The following is an 18,060-nucleotide window of genomic DNA, read 5'->3' as shown; positions in this document are numbered from 1 at the left end:
TCCGAATTAAACAAGTTCGAAATGGACAAAATAATGCACATACAGCTTTATTAATTTCACTTTGCGACTCATGAAACAAAAGCAATAACAAGGTAAAAAGGGTGCATGGCCAGAACCAAAGAAGACGACAAATAAGGCCACTTTCACATTAATGGAACGATCATAGGGACACTACTTCACATGGCTTTGTAATTATAAGAGACTAAGTCACCCTCCTTTTTCTAAGGTTGACTTTATTTAAACATCCAAAATTATCTCATGTAACTTAAAATCATAAAATATAGGGTAACTAAAAATGAAACTTAGGGAGAGAAGTATCTTTGAGGAATTAGGTGTTGTAATATTGTAGCTAGCACAATGACTATATGCCATATATAGTTACAGTATTGTCTGAAGAACATGAAAACAAAAGAACCAAAAAAACAGAAGGCTTAAGAGTAGAGACTATATATAATATTACAAAATATGGAAGAAATGCCTAGTAACTTTAATTTGATTCAGTAGTCTAATGATCCCACCGTGGTTATCCCGGTGCTTAAACTTCTGGAGTCTCGGCTCCCATAGTCATCGCAGATACTGTTAGAGAGCCTTTGGACCGGAACTGAGTTCAAGAGCTCGAGGCCGGAGTTTCCCATTTGCTGCACTTCTTGCGGTGATAGTATCTTGATGCACCATACACTATTTACGAATTCCCTGTGAAACAAACATGATCATGCATGTGTGATAAACAAGAGAAAGAAGCATGGGGTAATTAGTAATTACAAATCGGTAATACTAAGGACACAAAAAAAAAGTCACAACTTGCCATATTTAGCATTATTAGTTGTCGCAACAATTAAGATAGCGTTTGGTAGAGAGACAGAGAAGGAAAGACTGAGACTGAGAGACCCGAGACTAAAAGACAGAAATTGAAATAAATCTCAGAATTCTATTTGGTACAAAGTGAGAGACAGAAATTGAAACATGAATGAAATTCTAATTTAATTTGCACAAAATGTAAAATTGGAATTAATTAATTCAAATTAGGGTATTTTAAGTATAAAATGTTATTGAAATTTTAGTCTCCATCTCTAAAAATTTTAGTCCTCTGTGTCCCTACTTTTTGGAGGTACTAAAATACTGAAATTTTGAGGACAGAAATAGAAAATTTAGTACCAGTCTCTAAACCAACAAACATGATACTGAGTATTAGCCTCCCAATCTCTATCTCAATACTTCAAAACAAACACTACCTTAATGAACGTTAAATATGGTAAGTTATGGCTGTTTTTAACTAATTTTCTTTGATTACCAAACATTTTCGTTACTAATTAGTACTTACGGCCACGGGCCATCGCCAAGGAGAAGAACGTCGTTCTCGCGGTCTACAAATACAAGCTGCCAGCCTGATCTCAAAGGGTCCTCCAGCTCGCCTTCTAGGCCGAACATGCGAGCTAGTTCACTGCGCAGCTCATGGTAGCTGCTGAATTTAGTGATATCCAGTGATCTTCCGAAGGACCCTGACTTATAAACCTGTAAACAAAAATGAATCAGATATTGATTAAGGATGTTAAGAGAATCATTAGAATCAAATTAGATCAATTAGTATCATTTGTATTTATATAGCATATCTGTATATTAATTGTAGGATTCTATACTTTTATTATTTTGATTCTACTAACAGCTATATATATCCCTTGTACATTAATTGTACCTTTCTACAACTTGAATAATACATTATTTCAGATTACTCTCTTGTTTCTATCATGTTTCTATCAAAGGAGATGAAGTGATTAAGCAGAGGAAAACTAACCTTCACGAAGGTTTTGTTGGGCATATTTTCTGAGGGATGCAGGAAGCCTGAAGAATCGGCACCTGCTGTACTCATGTAGTTAGAAGTTTGAAATGGAATGGTGGGAGAGTCACCATGGCTATGCACAAGAAGTGTTGAAGGCTCTATGTTAACACCAAATAAAAGATGGTTGTGTGGATCAGTGCTTCCTTCTTGGTCTATTGAGCACTCCCTCCCAGGAAAGGGTGGCAATGTAACTGCATTTTGAGAAATACTACTCTGCAGCTCCACCTGAGGCAGAATGCACTGAGATGCACCGGAAGAAAGGAGAGGATCCACTGCAACTCGCTTCGACGGCCATGCTGCTGATGATGTTTGAACAGGAATCCAAGAGCTACTTCTAGGGAGGTTCAAAAGCTGAGATGCTTCGTCCTGGGGAAAGGACCCCAAGATACTATGCAGAGGAGAAACATTAGCAGTGGTGACAGGGTTTCCATTTGAATCTGAAAAGCTTTGCTGTTGGCACAAGGAAGAGATAGCTTGCACAGGTGGTGAGAGAGGCTGAGTTGCTGAACTTGAAACAAACTGAGACATTGTAGACACTGCATTGGAAATCTGCTGTGGTTGCTGTTGCTGTTGCTGGTTGTTGTGATGGTGAAGCTGGTTATTGAATGAGTTCTGGTGCTGTGGACGCAGTTGAACATGTGTTGGAGTTTGTGACTGATTCTCTTGATCAATTTGGAAAGCTTGCTGAGGTGGTGATTGCTGCAATATCTGTGAATGCATTAAAGCAGCAGTCCTGTTTGGGAAGTTCTGTGGCTGCTGAAATTGAAGTAAGGAAGAAGGATGCTGTTTAGAAGGATCCTGAAGTGCGGCCGCGGCCACAGCTTGATACATGTCTGTTTGCATATTCAGCATGGATGGATCAAACCTCGGCTGCATCCAAGGACTAACTCCAATCCCCTGAAAATTTAGAGACTGAAGACCACCCCTGTCGGCGTCTCGCAGCCACATCAGTGGAGAACTCATACCAAAATCTTCGTCCTTCAATCCTGCTAGAGCAGAATGAGAATTTCTTATTGTTTTGCAATGTTGAAATGAAATGGTTTATAGGAGGAGGCAAGGTTTACCATGGAATGATGGTAGTCCTGGAGGCCAAGGTCGTTTAAGGCGTAGAGGAAATGGAGATGGATACATAGGAAATGTTGTTAATGGCTCAATCTCCCAAAGAGACACTCTAGGTTGCCTCTCTCCTGCAGTGGATTCATCCCAACCAACCTGCAATCCAACTCAATCAATGATAACACTTGAACATGCTACAAATCTAATCAAATAACAATAATATAATGCTCCTTACAAACCTTCACTGAGCGCCAATGTGAATTTGGCCATCTAGCAGCATCCAAGTCACTAATGCCAGTTATTGTGCCCATATATCTGCCAAAACAACAAGTTATGATTCAACAAATGCAGGCTTTTACATGGTATTAAGAAAGATGGAAACTCAGGCGCAGTTGACTTCACGTGAAGTTGATAGTTGAGAGCCGTTAGATGAAAATTCAGTTATCAACTTTAGGTGAAGTCGACTGCTCCTAAGTTTTGACCATTAAGAAAAGATTTGGAAACATACCGTCGCACACTGGACTCCTCAGTTTCAAACAACATCCTGAAGCGCATACCAACTGAAACTCGAGTATGATACACAGCCTTAACATACTTTGCCAGAGGTATGACGAATTCTGATGGACTAGCACTGAATTTAAGAAGATCATGTCAATCCCAGGCAATTAAACTTTTACAGAGATTTTAAGAAGTATGCATGCACTACTTTTGTACCGTGGATTATAGAAAATAGTGAAACGACTATTGGTTGCAGCTGCATGAGCTGCAGCAGCAAGAAGCCCCAAATGCATGCTATCACTTGACAACACTGAGGAAGGCATCACAGTTTGTGGTCGATTCGCGCGTCGGATGCCAAGAAGCAACTGGTTCTTGTCATTCCTATTAAAGAAAACAGGCTCTCAAGTTAAAAACATGAATATTCTCAAAGCTCAAAAACATAATTAAGGAGCCAGAAAGAATTAAATTACTTGCCAGATAAAGAGCACAGAATCACCAGCAACAAGCCTTTTAGCACTAACAAAAACACTCCATCCGGTTGTGAGTAGATGCCTTTTAGGCTGGCCTGCATAAATTGAAAGAATTTCAAACTGATCTCATCTTCAATTCTTCATCCCCCAACACTGAATCAATGTCCACTTTACAACTCACCTCGAAAGATATGTCTGAATTTCCATTCATTGCCATGCAAATCCCTTGCAATCAACTCTTGAGCAGGAGGCTGTTGAGAGAAATCCTGTACATCAAAATCATAAAATCACAAAGTTAACAGATTTGATGAGCTAAGTGCAAGGTTTGTAGCATGTCTCTGGAGTAAGTTTACCAATGGAGGAAACACTTTCTCTGCTGCTCGGCGAGGAACAGAGAATCCTCCATGGGTGCTTGTGTCACTGGCTGTCAAAGTTTTGCAGAAGTAGTTTGTTGGCTGTTTGCTTGGACTTCCCAACTCTGCTGGAAGATACGCCTCCTTTTGCTCTTGCTGCAAACATCATCACAGTAAAAACAAAGATATTACTAAACTATACAAACTGTAATAATCAGTTATCAGGTAAGACAAGATACCATACAGGATTCAAAGGTTGTAAGGTCATCTGTGCATACACTTCATCAGTCTCAGCATCGGCCTGAATCCAAAATAATTAATCAAATCAAAACAAGAGAGCTAGCAAACCCAAATATAAAAAGTTAGGTGAATAATCCCATACATGCATAGTAAGATTATGGAGTTGACAAATGAGTTGGGGTGGCAAGCTTGGGTAGTTGGGGATATGAGCATCCACTTCCTTATTAGTTGACACTGCCACCTGAGATCAAAAGAACAAAATCAGATAAAAAATTACATGAAGGTCATGTACTGGTTGGTTTCTATCATGGGTTAAGTGTTGTTAATTAAACCCCATCCTCCAAATTAACAGTGGCAACAAGAATAAGAGATAGAGAGACAAGAGACAAGAAACAATCTTCAAGCCCAGAAAATGATCATCACTTTATTATGCTTAATAATAATAATAATAATAATAATAATCTAATATCATATTTTCAACATACCTGTTCACTGTGACCTTGTGGAAAGTACACCACACGGCTCCCAACTGCAGGTAAAGAAACAAGGGGACCAGCACATGCATGCCAAAGTTCTGAGTCCAGAACTCGCTTTTCCCCTGCAAAACACCACCAAAATTTCATCATAACTTGCTCAAACAACAAATTGATGTAAAGAAAACCAAGATCTCGAAACACTAGAGCAAGCACCAGAAGAAGTGGCTGCTACACATTTTTTTGGTGAAAATGAAGCTTGAAAAAACTGCAGCTAAAAAAAAGGCTTTGATTTTCCTAATCCCCACCTCAAAAATTTCAAATACATTTTGTAAGAAGAAAACCATATGTTGGACAGTGGACATTAAAAACTTCAATAAGCGCCCATAAAAAAATTCCAAAACTTTTTAACACGAAAAGCAACTAGGAAACAAGAAGAGATGAATGAGGTGAAGAATAACCTGCAAAAAGCAAAGAGTTAAACATACCTTCTTGTGGTGGAGGACTAAAACCAGCTGAAGAAAGTCTCATATTTTCTCTTTCAGCAGAAAAAGAAAGGGAATTCAACAAGTTGTTGTAACCTTAAAATAAAATTGAGGTGTCCCAACACACAATCAATGATTCCAAATAAAAGCACCTTCTTATTAAGTAGACCAATTGAGCAACAAAGTCTTGGGAAAATGACACCCACACCACAAAACCAAGCTTTTAGTCCCTTCTTTCCCCCTACAGAATATCATTCTTGTTATCCTCTTGTTCCCCTTCAACAACAAAAACCAAAACCAATCTCAAAATCTCTTAGAAACAGAACCTTGTACACACCTCCTACAAGATTCCCACCCTTCAACCAAAACCAGTATCACTGCAAAAGACTATAGCTTTATGCCTCATTCGCTAATACTCCTCCTCAACCCCCACCACCCCAGGTTCCAATCTTCAACCAAATACCTCATACCCCAAGAAGCTGAATAACAGAACAAACTTGCAAAACCAAACAGATCTCAGAAGAGAACAGATCTCAAGAAAAGAAGCAAAACCCAGAAGAAGGAAAGAGATAAAGTGATAAACTTGGAAAGTGAATAGCGGTGGGGAGGTTTTTGATGGCACGAAAAAAAATAAACAAGTGTGTGTTTGTGTATTATATATTCAGGAGTACCAAATAGAATCCAGGGGTCAGGTTTATAGCGTTTGGCTCATTTTATTTTCCTGTAATGGCAAAGAAGAAAAACAAAATAATGAGTTAGAAAAAAAGCATGGCTGTGATGATGGTTTATGGTTTATGGTGATGGTGGCAGTAGTAGTAATAGTAATACTGTAATAGTAATAGTACTAGTTGCACCTTGTTGCTGTGTCCATGCTTGTTGCTACTTACTATACCTACTACTATTTCTTTCCCCTCTTTTCTCTCTCTCTCTCTCTCTCTCTCAGCTTCAATCAATCAATGCAAATGACTATGAGAAGTGAGAACACAACCGTCATTATTTTTTGGTGTCATTTTAAGAGGGAGAAACACACTATGTACTGCTGTCAGATTTTTTCTAGTATGAGAGAACGTTTCACTGTTTTCCTTTTTCTTTTCTTATTTATTCTATTTTTCATTTACTTGTATATTTTCTACTTTTTACAGTTTATTATTATTAACTAACCTCTTATGTCTTCTTAGTTGTTACTACTTACTACTAAGTTTATCATCATTTGTTCAGATAGCCCAGTTCGGAAATTTAAAATTTTACATCGCCCTCAACATTCTAACTTTGGACGATAGTGTTAGTATTCTTATTCTCTCAATCATATAGTAAACTAAATTCATTCGTTCCTTCACCTATTACGATTGGTAAAATTCAGGTGCAGTTAACTTCACGTGAAGTTGATAGCTGAGGACCATTAGATGAAAATTTAGTTAAATCAGTTAAATTATCTAACAGTTTTCAGTTATCATTTTCGGTGAAGTCAATTGCAACTAAGTTTCCACCATTACAATTACATACATTTTTGTATTTTTATGTGAGTATGGTTAAAATATATGCACATGTTATGTTAAACAAAATACAAATCAGGTGACAAAAAATATAGATAGGACAAAGAATTATGTAAATACATACTTTTATATATATATATATATATATATATAAATATATATATATAATTACCAACTTTTATTAAGTGAGTAAATAATTACCAAAAAATTGTTGGTAAAAACTCAGTACAGTCAACTTCACGTGAAGTTGATAGTTAAGAGTCATTAGATGAAAATTTAGTCAAATCAGTCAAATTATCTAACGGCTCTCAAATATCAATTTCACGTAAAGTCGACTGCACTTGAATTTTCACCTTCAAATATATACCTTCTTTTCTCCGTATTTAAGTAAATTTATATCTACATATTTTTATTTTTATATTTCTGTCTTAAAATGCTTAACTTATCAAGAATATTAAATTGGGAATAAATTAAATACATCAAAAAGTTAAAATTTTCTATTTATATTCTTCAACAAGTGCACAATCAATAATGTCTAAAAATGTTGATCATTACTAAAATAATCGGCTTTTTTTTTTGCATGGGAAGGTGAGGGGAGTAGTATAATACATAGATATGTATTTACATGCATGCATGTATCTGTACGGATACGGCTACATAGAATTGTATAGTGAAAGAGAATATGATGGGGAGGTTTTGGTAGGAAGGGCCATTTAAGAAGAGTAGGGAAGATTGGACCAATTGAAAAATCTACTTAAGTGCAGGTGCATTGATTTTGACAATGCAATATCCAACTTGGAGTTCAACTATCTATCCATAATAGGATAGAGAAGATTATTCAGCGTCTCATATATATAATACTTAATCAACTATTTTCCATTTTTCAGTTGAAATCATGGAATTTATATCTTATTAATTAGCAAAATGGTTTGCCACTCTATTATTACATATTTTAATACAACTAATTATAATAAAATAACTGGTATTCTTTTGAGAAAGAGGGGGAGGGGGTAGAAAAGTATTAATTCAAGTTTATACAAATAATATGCAAAGTTAAATCCAAATTTATAACAAAGCCCTACCATCCGGGCCAGTTCACCCAATACTGACAAGTCTTGCAGTGTTTATGTAAATAGAAAAAAAAACTATTAATTATGTGACTAAAATTTTTATATATGAATAATTTTAATATAAAATATAAAAATATTTAATTATTTTAGTGTTACATAGTTGTGGTAGTAGTACAAAACGTTATTGACATTTTACAATAATAAAAAAATTTTTAATTATAAAAAAACAAAACATTACTGATATTTTATAATAAAATATTAAAACACAAAACGTCATTGATATTTTGTTAAAAAATATTATTTTATTTGAAGAAACACAAAACATTATTGACGTTTTGTAAATGGTTATAGTAATATTTAACACACAATTTAGTTCATCACAAAGAATTTTAATACAATATTAAAAAAAAGTTCTTAATTATGTATCTACATGTATGTACAGTATCAAATAAACCTGGATTCTCATGAATTATTACTCCTCCATTTTAAATTAATTATCTCTTTTAATTATGTATAATTATTAAGATAATATTAAATTTTATTGATATAAATTTTAAAAATAAAAATATCCTTATTATTAATTATTACACCTTTTTTCTTTATATGATTATAATTTTTGCTAGTATTTTCTTTCTATAATAATTGTTTAAAGAACATATTAGATATAAATGAATTAATGAGTTATTGAAATCTAAAAATATATAATGATTAGTTTGAAAAAAATATAAAATTATAAAAAATACACAATTAATTTAAAATGAAAGGACTTAATATTATACCTATTTTACTTTAAGTCATGACTACAATATACTGTTAAGGTCACACAATTTTATAATTATCCTTTTCAAAGAGAACAATATTTGAATTGAATCTCACTAATCCAAATATAACACTACAACTAGGAGACAAAATATAAGAAGCTAAGGTCAAAATTAAATTCGTACAACCCAACTTAGAGTAGCTAGGTAGGGTTAACAGCCGAATTATTAGACATCATAGACCTAGATAGACATTACTCTTTCCTAATAATAGCAATACCCCTAATTAATTATGTCTCTCTTTTTTAAATTGTGAATAATGATTTGTCCCTTGAATATAATTTTACATTTCAATTATTATATATATAACTAATATATTTAGAATAATATTAGGAAATTAATTTTTTTAGTCAAAATTAATTAGACAACTTTTTAAAAATTATTTTACTTATTTTAAATTCTAAATATTACGTTATAAAGTTTTAATCTTGTATGATAAATTATAAACTCTAAATTATAAAGTTGACTAATGTTAATAAACTAAAAATGATAAAGAATAAATTTTAGTTAGCTAATATTAATTAATTTTAAAATTTAAATTTATAATTTAAATAAAAATTTATAAATTATAATAAATAAAATATTTTTTCAATAAATTAACTAATATTATCTGAAAAAAAAGTTAATTCCCAACATTTTTATTTATGTATTCTATATTTCTAATATGACTCCTACATTTTACCTCAAAACATACACCACAATCAGGAGGGGAAACCTCGTGTAACAAACTTTTTATTTTTTGTAATAAATTAGGTATAATTTTTAGTTTAATCTCTTTTAAAAGTTTTATTTTAATATCTTTTCATTATAAAATTAATTATTGACCCCTCCCGCAAAATTTAATCTAGTTCCAGCTCTGACACCACAATGCATTTATGGGATAATATTTACAAATTAAACCCCTTAAATTAGTTTCATATCAACAGCAAAAACCGAACTTATCTTTTTATAAAATTTGAGTTTATTTTTTACCAATTGTGCCAATTATCCTATCCAATAATTAGCAACATATATACATGTTAAGTGATGAATAATAATTTGAAAAAGAGGTCCACAAATTTATCATGGCATGTGTTAAGTTAAGCTAATTGGTTTCTTAGTCTTAAAAAGCATCCAGCAATATTTCCGGTTAGAGTGACATGTCTATGAAGATATCATTGTAAGCTTTAAATGTTAAACGAAAAAGACAGACAGATCCACATCCATTATTAATGAACAAGCTAAGCCTACCTTTGAGCTGTTTCCAGATTCCAAGCTAAGCTTCTTGACAAAAAATTCATAGTTTTCTAATTATTGGGTCTAAAAAAAAGTTTGTTCTATAAATCATCTTTCATGCATTTTAATTATATTAATTTAAAAAGAATAAAAAACATAAAATGAAAAAACACCACATCCAACCTAAAAACTTAAAGTATTAAATTAATAGATATCTCATTTTATAAACTCTTCACTCTTTTTTGTTTTTTTTATGTGGGACTAATTTTATACACTTCTCACACTTACAATATTAACATATTTTTCATGCATTTTAATTATATTAATTTATTAATAATGACCCACTTCAGCTACAGAAAGCAGAAAGTAGTAGAAGAAACAAGAGACTAAACAGCATGTAAGTCCATGTCCACATTATTCACTGAATTCCATTTAGTGATGAGAGGATGAAGCTATGTTTGGCAATTGGTATTTGGTAGTCAACATTGAGGGCTACAAATTTTGATTTTTTTAATTGACCATTTTTTTATTTAGTTTATTTTTACAAAAATTCGGAAAATTGATATTATTTTTTGAATATTATGCAAAAGTCCTACTAAGAAAGGGTACTTATATTTTTAATTCATCTATAATAAATTTTTTTAATCTAAATATAAATTTTATTAAATAAAAAATGAAAAAAATTTAAGAACTAATAAATTTGTTATTTCCAGTCAATACTTTTAGAAATCAATCTAATTTTTTTAGTATAATAATTTAATAATATATTAAAAATAATAAATTCTCTTAATTTTTTAGTACTTTACATTAAAAAAATATAATATAACTAAAGATGAACTACTATTAGTCTAAAAGAGCTAATAAGGTACCTAACAAAGTTGGTAGTTGTTACTAGATAGGTAGGGGGTAAAATGGTAAATGGAGTTTGGCATTGAAGGTTGTACGGAGAATGAAAGAGTAAGAGGATAAATCCCATCCATTGGTTGAGGAAATGAATGGGACCACCGCCACAAAAAGATTTGATGATGGGACATCACATCATTCACTCACTCTCTAAATTTTGCACCCCACACTACCATTCTTTTTCTTCTCCATTTTGTACTAACACACCATTACTCCACGCTTTTTATTATTCAACCTCCCCAATCAAAATGTTTTATGAAAAATATATATAATTTAACTTAATTTCAATATATATTTTATATTTATATTAGTAATTAATTTTAATATATTTGATATGATTTATTTGTATTTTATTTTATTTTATTTTATTTTTTATCATTTACTTTTAATAATAAAATAAAAAATATATGCATAAAATACACATAAAAATGGTACCTACAATATTGTTCCATACTAATTTATGTATGTTAGCTATATTTCTTTGATTTATTAATTAGTACTACTCTATAAGTCTATTCTATTGTGTTGCCTTGCCTAACCTAGCTATTCTAGCCTCTAGGTTTTTGATGAATATTAATTATTTAGGCCAGGTGTCTTAGTTGAAATAAAAATTAAATATTTTATGTCTCTTAATTTCAAAAAATAAAATTTATATCTTGATTTTATTGATGTTTCTAATTTTAGCAATTGAATCTAAGTTAATTATTTACATGTAAATTTCAGTAGTATTGTAGGATTCTAGTGAGAGATTTACTACATAAATCGAAATAACATACAAATTATAAACTATTTTAATTGGCAAATTAAGCTAATAAATCACATGAATAAATGATCATTTGTATCCATAAAAGATAAAAATATTGATATATATATATTTATATTAGATCGAAATTAAACTTGTATTTATATAAGATGTCTTCTGTGTGACAAAAATACTCTACATGTCACTCCAATTCTCTAAAAACAGGATACTTTTGTCACACAAATAATATCTTGCATAAGTATAAATTTAGTTTTGATTTAATGTAGTTACATATATCAGCGTTTTTATCTTTTATGGATACAAATGATCATTTATTTCAAATCACATTAATTAAGTAGCTTGGCCAGCAAATTAGGTTATTAGATACTATAGGAACTGGTGTTGGGAACTTCTAGCATATACAAATCTTATTTTTGTTCGGTTAGAGCGATGTTTATAATGAAGTGGGTAGGGGGTAAATTTTTGTCGTATCTAACTTGTTATGCTTTATAATAATTCGTATCGAATTCGTCCCATTTTTATTTGTGGGTAGTAAAATGTTAAACTTTAACCTGCTTTATATTTCTATCCACTCTTATAATTATTAAAATCTAATAAATAAAATTAAAATTTAAAATTTATATAACCATTATTATATATATAACATAAATTAAAATAAAATTTTAAATATAACTTCACTCATTGCATGCAATCATATATATATTTACATGTATTACAAAAATTTACTGAGTTATTAGATGGCAACAAAATCATGCATTGTGGCCTGTGGAGTCACCTTCATCATGATATCATCAATAATTGGAACAAGTTTCCACGTTCACTAGAAACCCCGCTCATATATATATAATACAACCATTATTTGTTGAAATATCAATGTCATTTTTTTTTTCTTCACACAAACACAAGTACATACACAACATAGGTCACATGCAAAGGGGTTTTTATTTTCTTCAGACACACACAAGCTAAGAAAAGATATGTATGCTTTTTATGTCATTCGCCTTCAAACGACATATGCAACCCAAAACGAAGCGCCAAACTAACTTAACTATGTGCTCAAAGCCATCATCCTTAAGTGAATAAAATGTTAGAGATATATTCATTTATGTTGTCTTTTCTTATCAGTTTAAATTTTTTGAAAAAGTGATATTGTAATATGATATCAAAATTTTATATTTAAAAGATATATCTAGAATTCGATTATTGGTAAATCTCAAAATTAAAAAATAGTATATAATAAATAAATAAATAAATTTATGCAAAAAATTAAACAAACCCAAAAAAAATTTGCTTGAAGAAAAATGTTAAAAATACAATTATTTATGTTATCTCTTTTTATCAATTTAAGCTTTTGAGATAAGTGATACCATAAAAAAAATCAATATCCTTCTTTGACAAATTCTTCTAAAGCATGATCTATTGTACTGAAAATTAAAGCTAGCTTCTAAATTAAAGTTATTATTAGCTTCATATAAGTCAATATATAATTAAAGTGAGGTAAAATCAATCTTTCTAAAAATTTTATCTCACAAAAGAATACACATAAATAGTAATATTTTTAATGTATCTTTTGAATTTGCATAAATTTTGTATGGATTTTTTTATTTGTTTGATCTTATGTTAACTTTTGTTCTTTTGAGCTCAATAAAAATCGAATTTTAAACTTTTCGATTATAAAAATTTTAATATTATGTCAAGAAATAACTTCTCTCAAAAATTTAAGATGATAAAAAAATACGTGAATAATTATATTTTTAACGTAAAATATTAAAAAGTATAATATTAAAAGGCTTAGAATAGACTAGTAGCTAGTTCTTCAGGTTCAGGTGATTATATATCGTTATTATTCTCTCAACAGGCTCCATCTTAGAATAAAGAATATGATATATGATGATATGTTTTATCTTCAAGATTGAATGAAATAATATAGTAGCAAGGAATATTTACTTTCCTTTTTTAAAACAATAGAAAACTATATCTCTTTTATGCTGAAAGATATGGCTTGGGTTAAAAGCATCATAATTTCCTTTCCAATAGTCAAAAAGCCTCATATTCGATAAGGAGTGTAGGTTAAATACCTACCAATCTTAATTAAATAGAAAACTAAGAGTAGACAAATCAATTAAAATGAATATCTTTATGGAATCTAATACAGAATTTAAGCATTAAATTGGGGAAAGTGATTTAATAAGACAAGATTAATCTGTTTAATTACTGTTTAGAGAATTTCAGCAGTGTTTATACACCGAATCTGGAAGCATGTCATAAAACGACATAACGGTCTTAGTTAAATTTAACTGTCTTTGTCATTTTTTATTTATTGAAAATTTAATTATGTATTTAAATTAAATAAAGTGTGTTTAATATATCTATTTTTTTAATAATCAAAATATAAAATAAATAAATAATTTGAAAAAAAAAGTTTGTATTTGATATGATTTAGACATTAGAAGAAATTATGTGTAAATTACCAAGAAAAAGTAAATAGAATTTTGGTACACACAAGATTGGACTGCTAAAATAAAAAAGTAAAAGATTAATTGCCAAATTGATAACTAAATTAAATTACATAGTCAAGTTTTTTATTCTTTAAGTCTTAAACTATATATATACGCACAATATTTTTATCATTAACAAACACAATGTTGTAAAATAAATAAAAGATATAAAATAGAGATGTATAAATAGAAGACTTTATTATTAATATAATTAGCTCAATAATTATTATATATATATAATAATATTATATGTTGTATTGTGTATATATATACAAAGATAAGGAAAAGTATTAAAAATAAAGAGAGAGAAATTTGCATTTGATACTATCTCAATATAATAAAGATGGCTAATATTGCTATTAATATTATATGTAAAGAGTAATAGAAAATAGAATTTAAAATACTTATAAAATAAAAGAAGAGAAAGAATTGTAATAGTAATATAAGAAGAAGGGTATTTGATTGCAACATAAAAGAGAGAAGTATTCGTAAGAAGAGAGAGAGAAAGAGAGTATATTAGCTTTCTTTTATTGCTGTTGTTTTTTGTGTGTACGTATAATCACAAACCCATGCCCTATTTATAGTTGTCCAACATTCACCTTTTCAAACTTCATTAATATAAAGTCTACCATGGGGAAACAAAGCACCGCATATATTTAATATTGCACAGCCCAACATTAACTTGATGGACATTCATCCTTATCGTAACACTCCCCCTTGAATGTCCATTTAGGATTATTGCCTCGTTAAAATCTTACTAAAGGAAAACCCTGTGGGAAAAACCTTAGTGAAGGAAAAAGAGTACAATATCCTTTGTGATGGAGACTGCCTCATTAAAAACCTTGTCAAGAAAAACCCAATGGGAAAAAACCTGACCAAGGAAAAAAGAGTACAGTCTCCCCCTCTTGCCGACATCATTTAATGTCTCGAAATCGGCGCATCCCAATCTCATGTGCCAATCTTTCAAAGGAGGATTTTGGGAGTGACTTTGTAAATAAATCTGCCAGATTGTCGCTTGAGCGGATCTGTTGGACATCAATCGTCCCTTGATTTTGAAGATCATGAGTGAAGAAGAATTTGGGAGAAATATGCTTTGTTCTATCACCTTTGATGTATCCACCCTTAAGTTGAGCAATGCATGCTGTATTATCTTCAAACAGGACGGTTGGAGCTATCTTATGATCAATCAGTCCACATGATGACAGAATATATTGAATCAGACTCCTCAGCCAAAAACACTCGCGACTAGCTTCATGAATCGCCAGTATTTCAGCATGATTAGAGGATGTTGCAGCAATCGTCTGTTTCGTGGACCTCCAAGATATAGCTGTACCACCATATGTAAACAGATATCCTGTTTGAGATCTCCCTTTATGTGGATCAGACAAGTAGCCAGCATCTGCATAGCCAACTAGTTGTGACTTGGATCCATAGGGGTAAAACAATCCCATATCAACCGTTCCATGAAGATATCGAAAAATTTGTTTGATTCCACTCCAATGTCTTTTGGTTGGAGAGGAACTATACCTTGCTAGTAAATTCACCGCGAATGATATGTCAGGTCGCGTATTATTAGCAAGATACATTAGTGCTCCAATGGCACTAAGATATGGTACTTCAGGACCAAGGATATCTTCATTTTCTTCTTTAGGACGGAATTGATCCTTTTTCACATCCAAAGATCTTACGATCATTGGTGTACTTAATGGATGTGACTTATCCATATAAAATCTTTTCAAGATCTTTTCTGTGTATGTTGTTTGATGAATAAAGATCCCGTCTTTTATATGCTCGATCTGCAGGCCGAGACAAAATTTAGTCTTTCCAAGATCTTTCATCTCAAACTCTTCTTTTAGAGTTTTTATAATTGTTGGAATCTCTTCAGGAGTCCCAATGATATTTAAATCATCAACGTACACAGCAATTATAACGAATCCAGATGCAGATTTCTTTATGAAAACACATGGGCAGATATCATCATTCTTGAATCCGTTTTTGGCCAGATACTCAGTAAGACGATTATACCACATTCGTCCAGATTGCTTTAGACCATATAAAGATCTTTGCAATTTGACTGAGTATAACCCTTGCGAATATTCATTGGATGGTTTAGATATCTTTAATCCTTCAGGGACTTTCATATAGATATCCCGATCTAATGAGCCGTATAAATAGGCTGTTACCACATCCATTAAATGCATATGCAGTTTATGATATGCAGATAAGCTGACCAAATAACGCAAAGTTATCGCATCCACTACAGGGGAATACGTTTCTTCATAATCTATACCGGGCCTTTGTGAAAAACCTTGTGCCACAAGTCGGGCTTTGTAGCGCACGACTTCATTTTTCTCATTTCGTTTTCTCACAAATACCCACTTATATCCAACAGGTTTTACATCTTCAGGTGTACGGACTACAGGTCCAAAGACTTCACGTTTTGCAAGTGAGTCTAATTCAGCCTTCATGGCTGCTTTCCATTTTGGCCAATCATTTCTTTGTCGACATTCTTCAACTGATCTTGGCTCAAGATCCTTACTTTCATGCATGATATCTAATGCCACATTATATGCAAATATTTCATTGACAATTGTCTTATTTCGGTTTCATTTCCCTCCTGTAAAGACATAATTTATCGAGATCTCGTCATTTTCACAATTTTCAGGTACCTGAACGTCTTCTGGCGTTATATCAGAATTTTGGACAACTGCCGGTGTCTTTACTATGTCTTTTTCAACAGGAATCGTATTTACCTCTTTTCTCTTTCGAGGATTTTTATCTTTGGAACCGACAGGCCTGCCACGCTTCTGGCGTGTATTTGCTTCCGTGGCTATTTGTCATACTGGGACATCAATTCGAATTGGGGCATTTTCCGCTGGTATATAAGATTTGGTTATCCTCTTTGTATCGGAAAATGCATCAGGCAATTCATTTGCTATTCTTTGCAAATGTATAATCTTTTGAACTTCTAGTTCACATTGCCCTGATCGAGGATCTAAATGCATCAACGATGATGCATTCCAATTAAGTTCCTTTTCAGGAAGCTTATTTTCTCCCCCTAATGTTGGAAATTTTGATTCATCAAAATGACAATCCGCAAACCGGGCTTTAAACACATCACCAGTTTGTATCTCAAGATACCTCACTATAGAGGGAGAATCATATCCAACATATATCCCCAATTTTCTTTGGGGTCCCATTTTGGTGCGATTAGGTGGTGCAATGGGAACATATATTGCACACCCAAATATTCTTAAATGGGAAACATTTGGCTGCTGGCCAAAAGCTAATTGCATAGGAGAGAATTGATGATAACTTGTTGGCCTCAAACGAATAAGTGCTGCGGCATGTAAAATAGCATGCCCCCAAACCGAGGTTGGGAGATTTGTTCTCATAAGCAAGGGTCTAGCGATTAATTGGAGGCGCTTAATAAATGATTCTGCTAACCCATTTTGTGTGTGAACATAAGCTACTGGATGTTCAACACTTATTCCATTAGCCATACAATAAGCATCAAAAGCTTGGGAAGTAAATTCACCAGCATTATCAAGACGAATTGCTTTAATTGGATTTTTTGGAAATTGTGCTTTTAATCGAATAATTTGAGCCAGTAATCTCGTAAATGCCAGGTTGCGAGAAGATAATAAGCACACATGTGACCATCTCGAAGATGCGTCTATGAGGACCATAAAATATCTAAAAGATCCACATGGTGGATGAATAGATCCACATATATCACCTTGAATCCTTTCTAGAAATTCAGGGGACTCAAATCCAATCTTTACTGGTGATGGCTTTAAAATTAGCTTTTCCTGAGAACATGCAGCACAACAAAATTCACTAGTTTTAAGAATCTTCTGGTTCTTTAGTGAATGTCCATGAGAGTTT

The 18,060-nt window shown here is 31.8% G+C and overlaps 1 protein-coding gene across 2 annotated transcripts; it reads right to left on the bottom strand.

Annotated features, from left to right (window-relative positions):
• Positions 1-118: 118 nt before the first annotated feature.
• On the bottom strand, positions 119-6,407 carry LOC130955172 (auxin response factor 6-like). Of its 2 annotated transcripts, XM_057881983.1 has the most exons (15): positions 6,267-6,407; positions 5,416-6,133; positions 4,940-5,052; positions 4,597-4,695; positions 4,459-4,515; positions 4,215-4,370; positions 4,043-4,127; positions 3,866-3,956; positions 3,608-3,772; positions 3,402-3,524; positions 3,133-3,208; positions 2,902-3,049; positions 1,793-2,826; positions 1,322-1,512; positions 119-693 (listed from the first exon to the last, which is right to left on the bottom strand). In XM_057881983.1, the coding sequence occupies exons 2-15, from the start codon at positions 5,456-5,458 to the stop codon at positions 498-500; spliced, it is 2,577 nt and encodes an 858-aa protein (XP_057737966.1). In that variant the 5' UTR covers positions 5,459-6,133; positions 6,267-6,407; the 3' UTR covers positions 119-497. The 2 variants fall into 2 exon arrangements, with proteins under 2 accessions (XP_057737966.1, XP_057737967.1); XM_057881984.1 differs by having other exon boundaries at positions 120-693; positions 1,793-2,823; positions 5,416-6,407.
• Between the last annotated feature and the right edge of the window lie 11,653 nt (positions 6,408-18,060).

The sequence above is a fragment of the Arachis stenosperma genome, chromosome 10 (assembly GCF_014773155.1).
Source record: "Arachis stenosperma cultivar V10309 chromosome 10, arast.V10309.gnm1.PFL2, whole genome shotgun sequence".
In the NCBI taxonomy this organism is placed as follows: domain Eukaryota; kingdom Viridiplantae; phylum Streptophyta; class Magnoliopsida; order Fabales; family Fabaceae; genus Arachis; species Arachis stenosperma.
The sequence above is the reverse complement of the archived record's forward strand: the minus strand, read 5'-3'. Positions and strand labels throughout refer to the sequence as shown.

Coding starts and splice junctions, on each gene's coding strand:
- LOC130955172 (XM_057881983.1), bottom strand. CDS start 5,458: ATGAGACTTTCTTCAGCTGGTTTTAGTCCTCCACCACAAGAAG. Junction 4,128..4,214: donor AGAAAGTGTTTCCTCCATTG/GTAAACTTACTC, acceptor TTTGATGTACAG/GATTTCTCTCAACAGCCTCC. Junction 3,773..3,865: donor GATTCTGTGCTCTTTATCTG/GCAAGTAATTTA, acceptor TTTCTTTAATAG/GAATGACAAGAACCAGTTGC.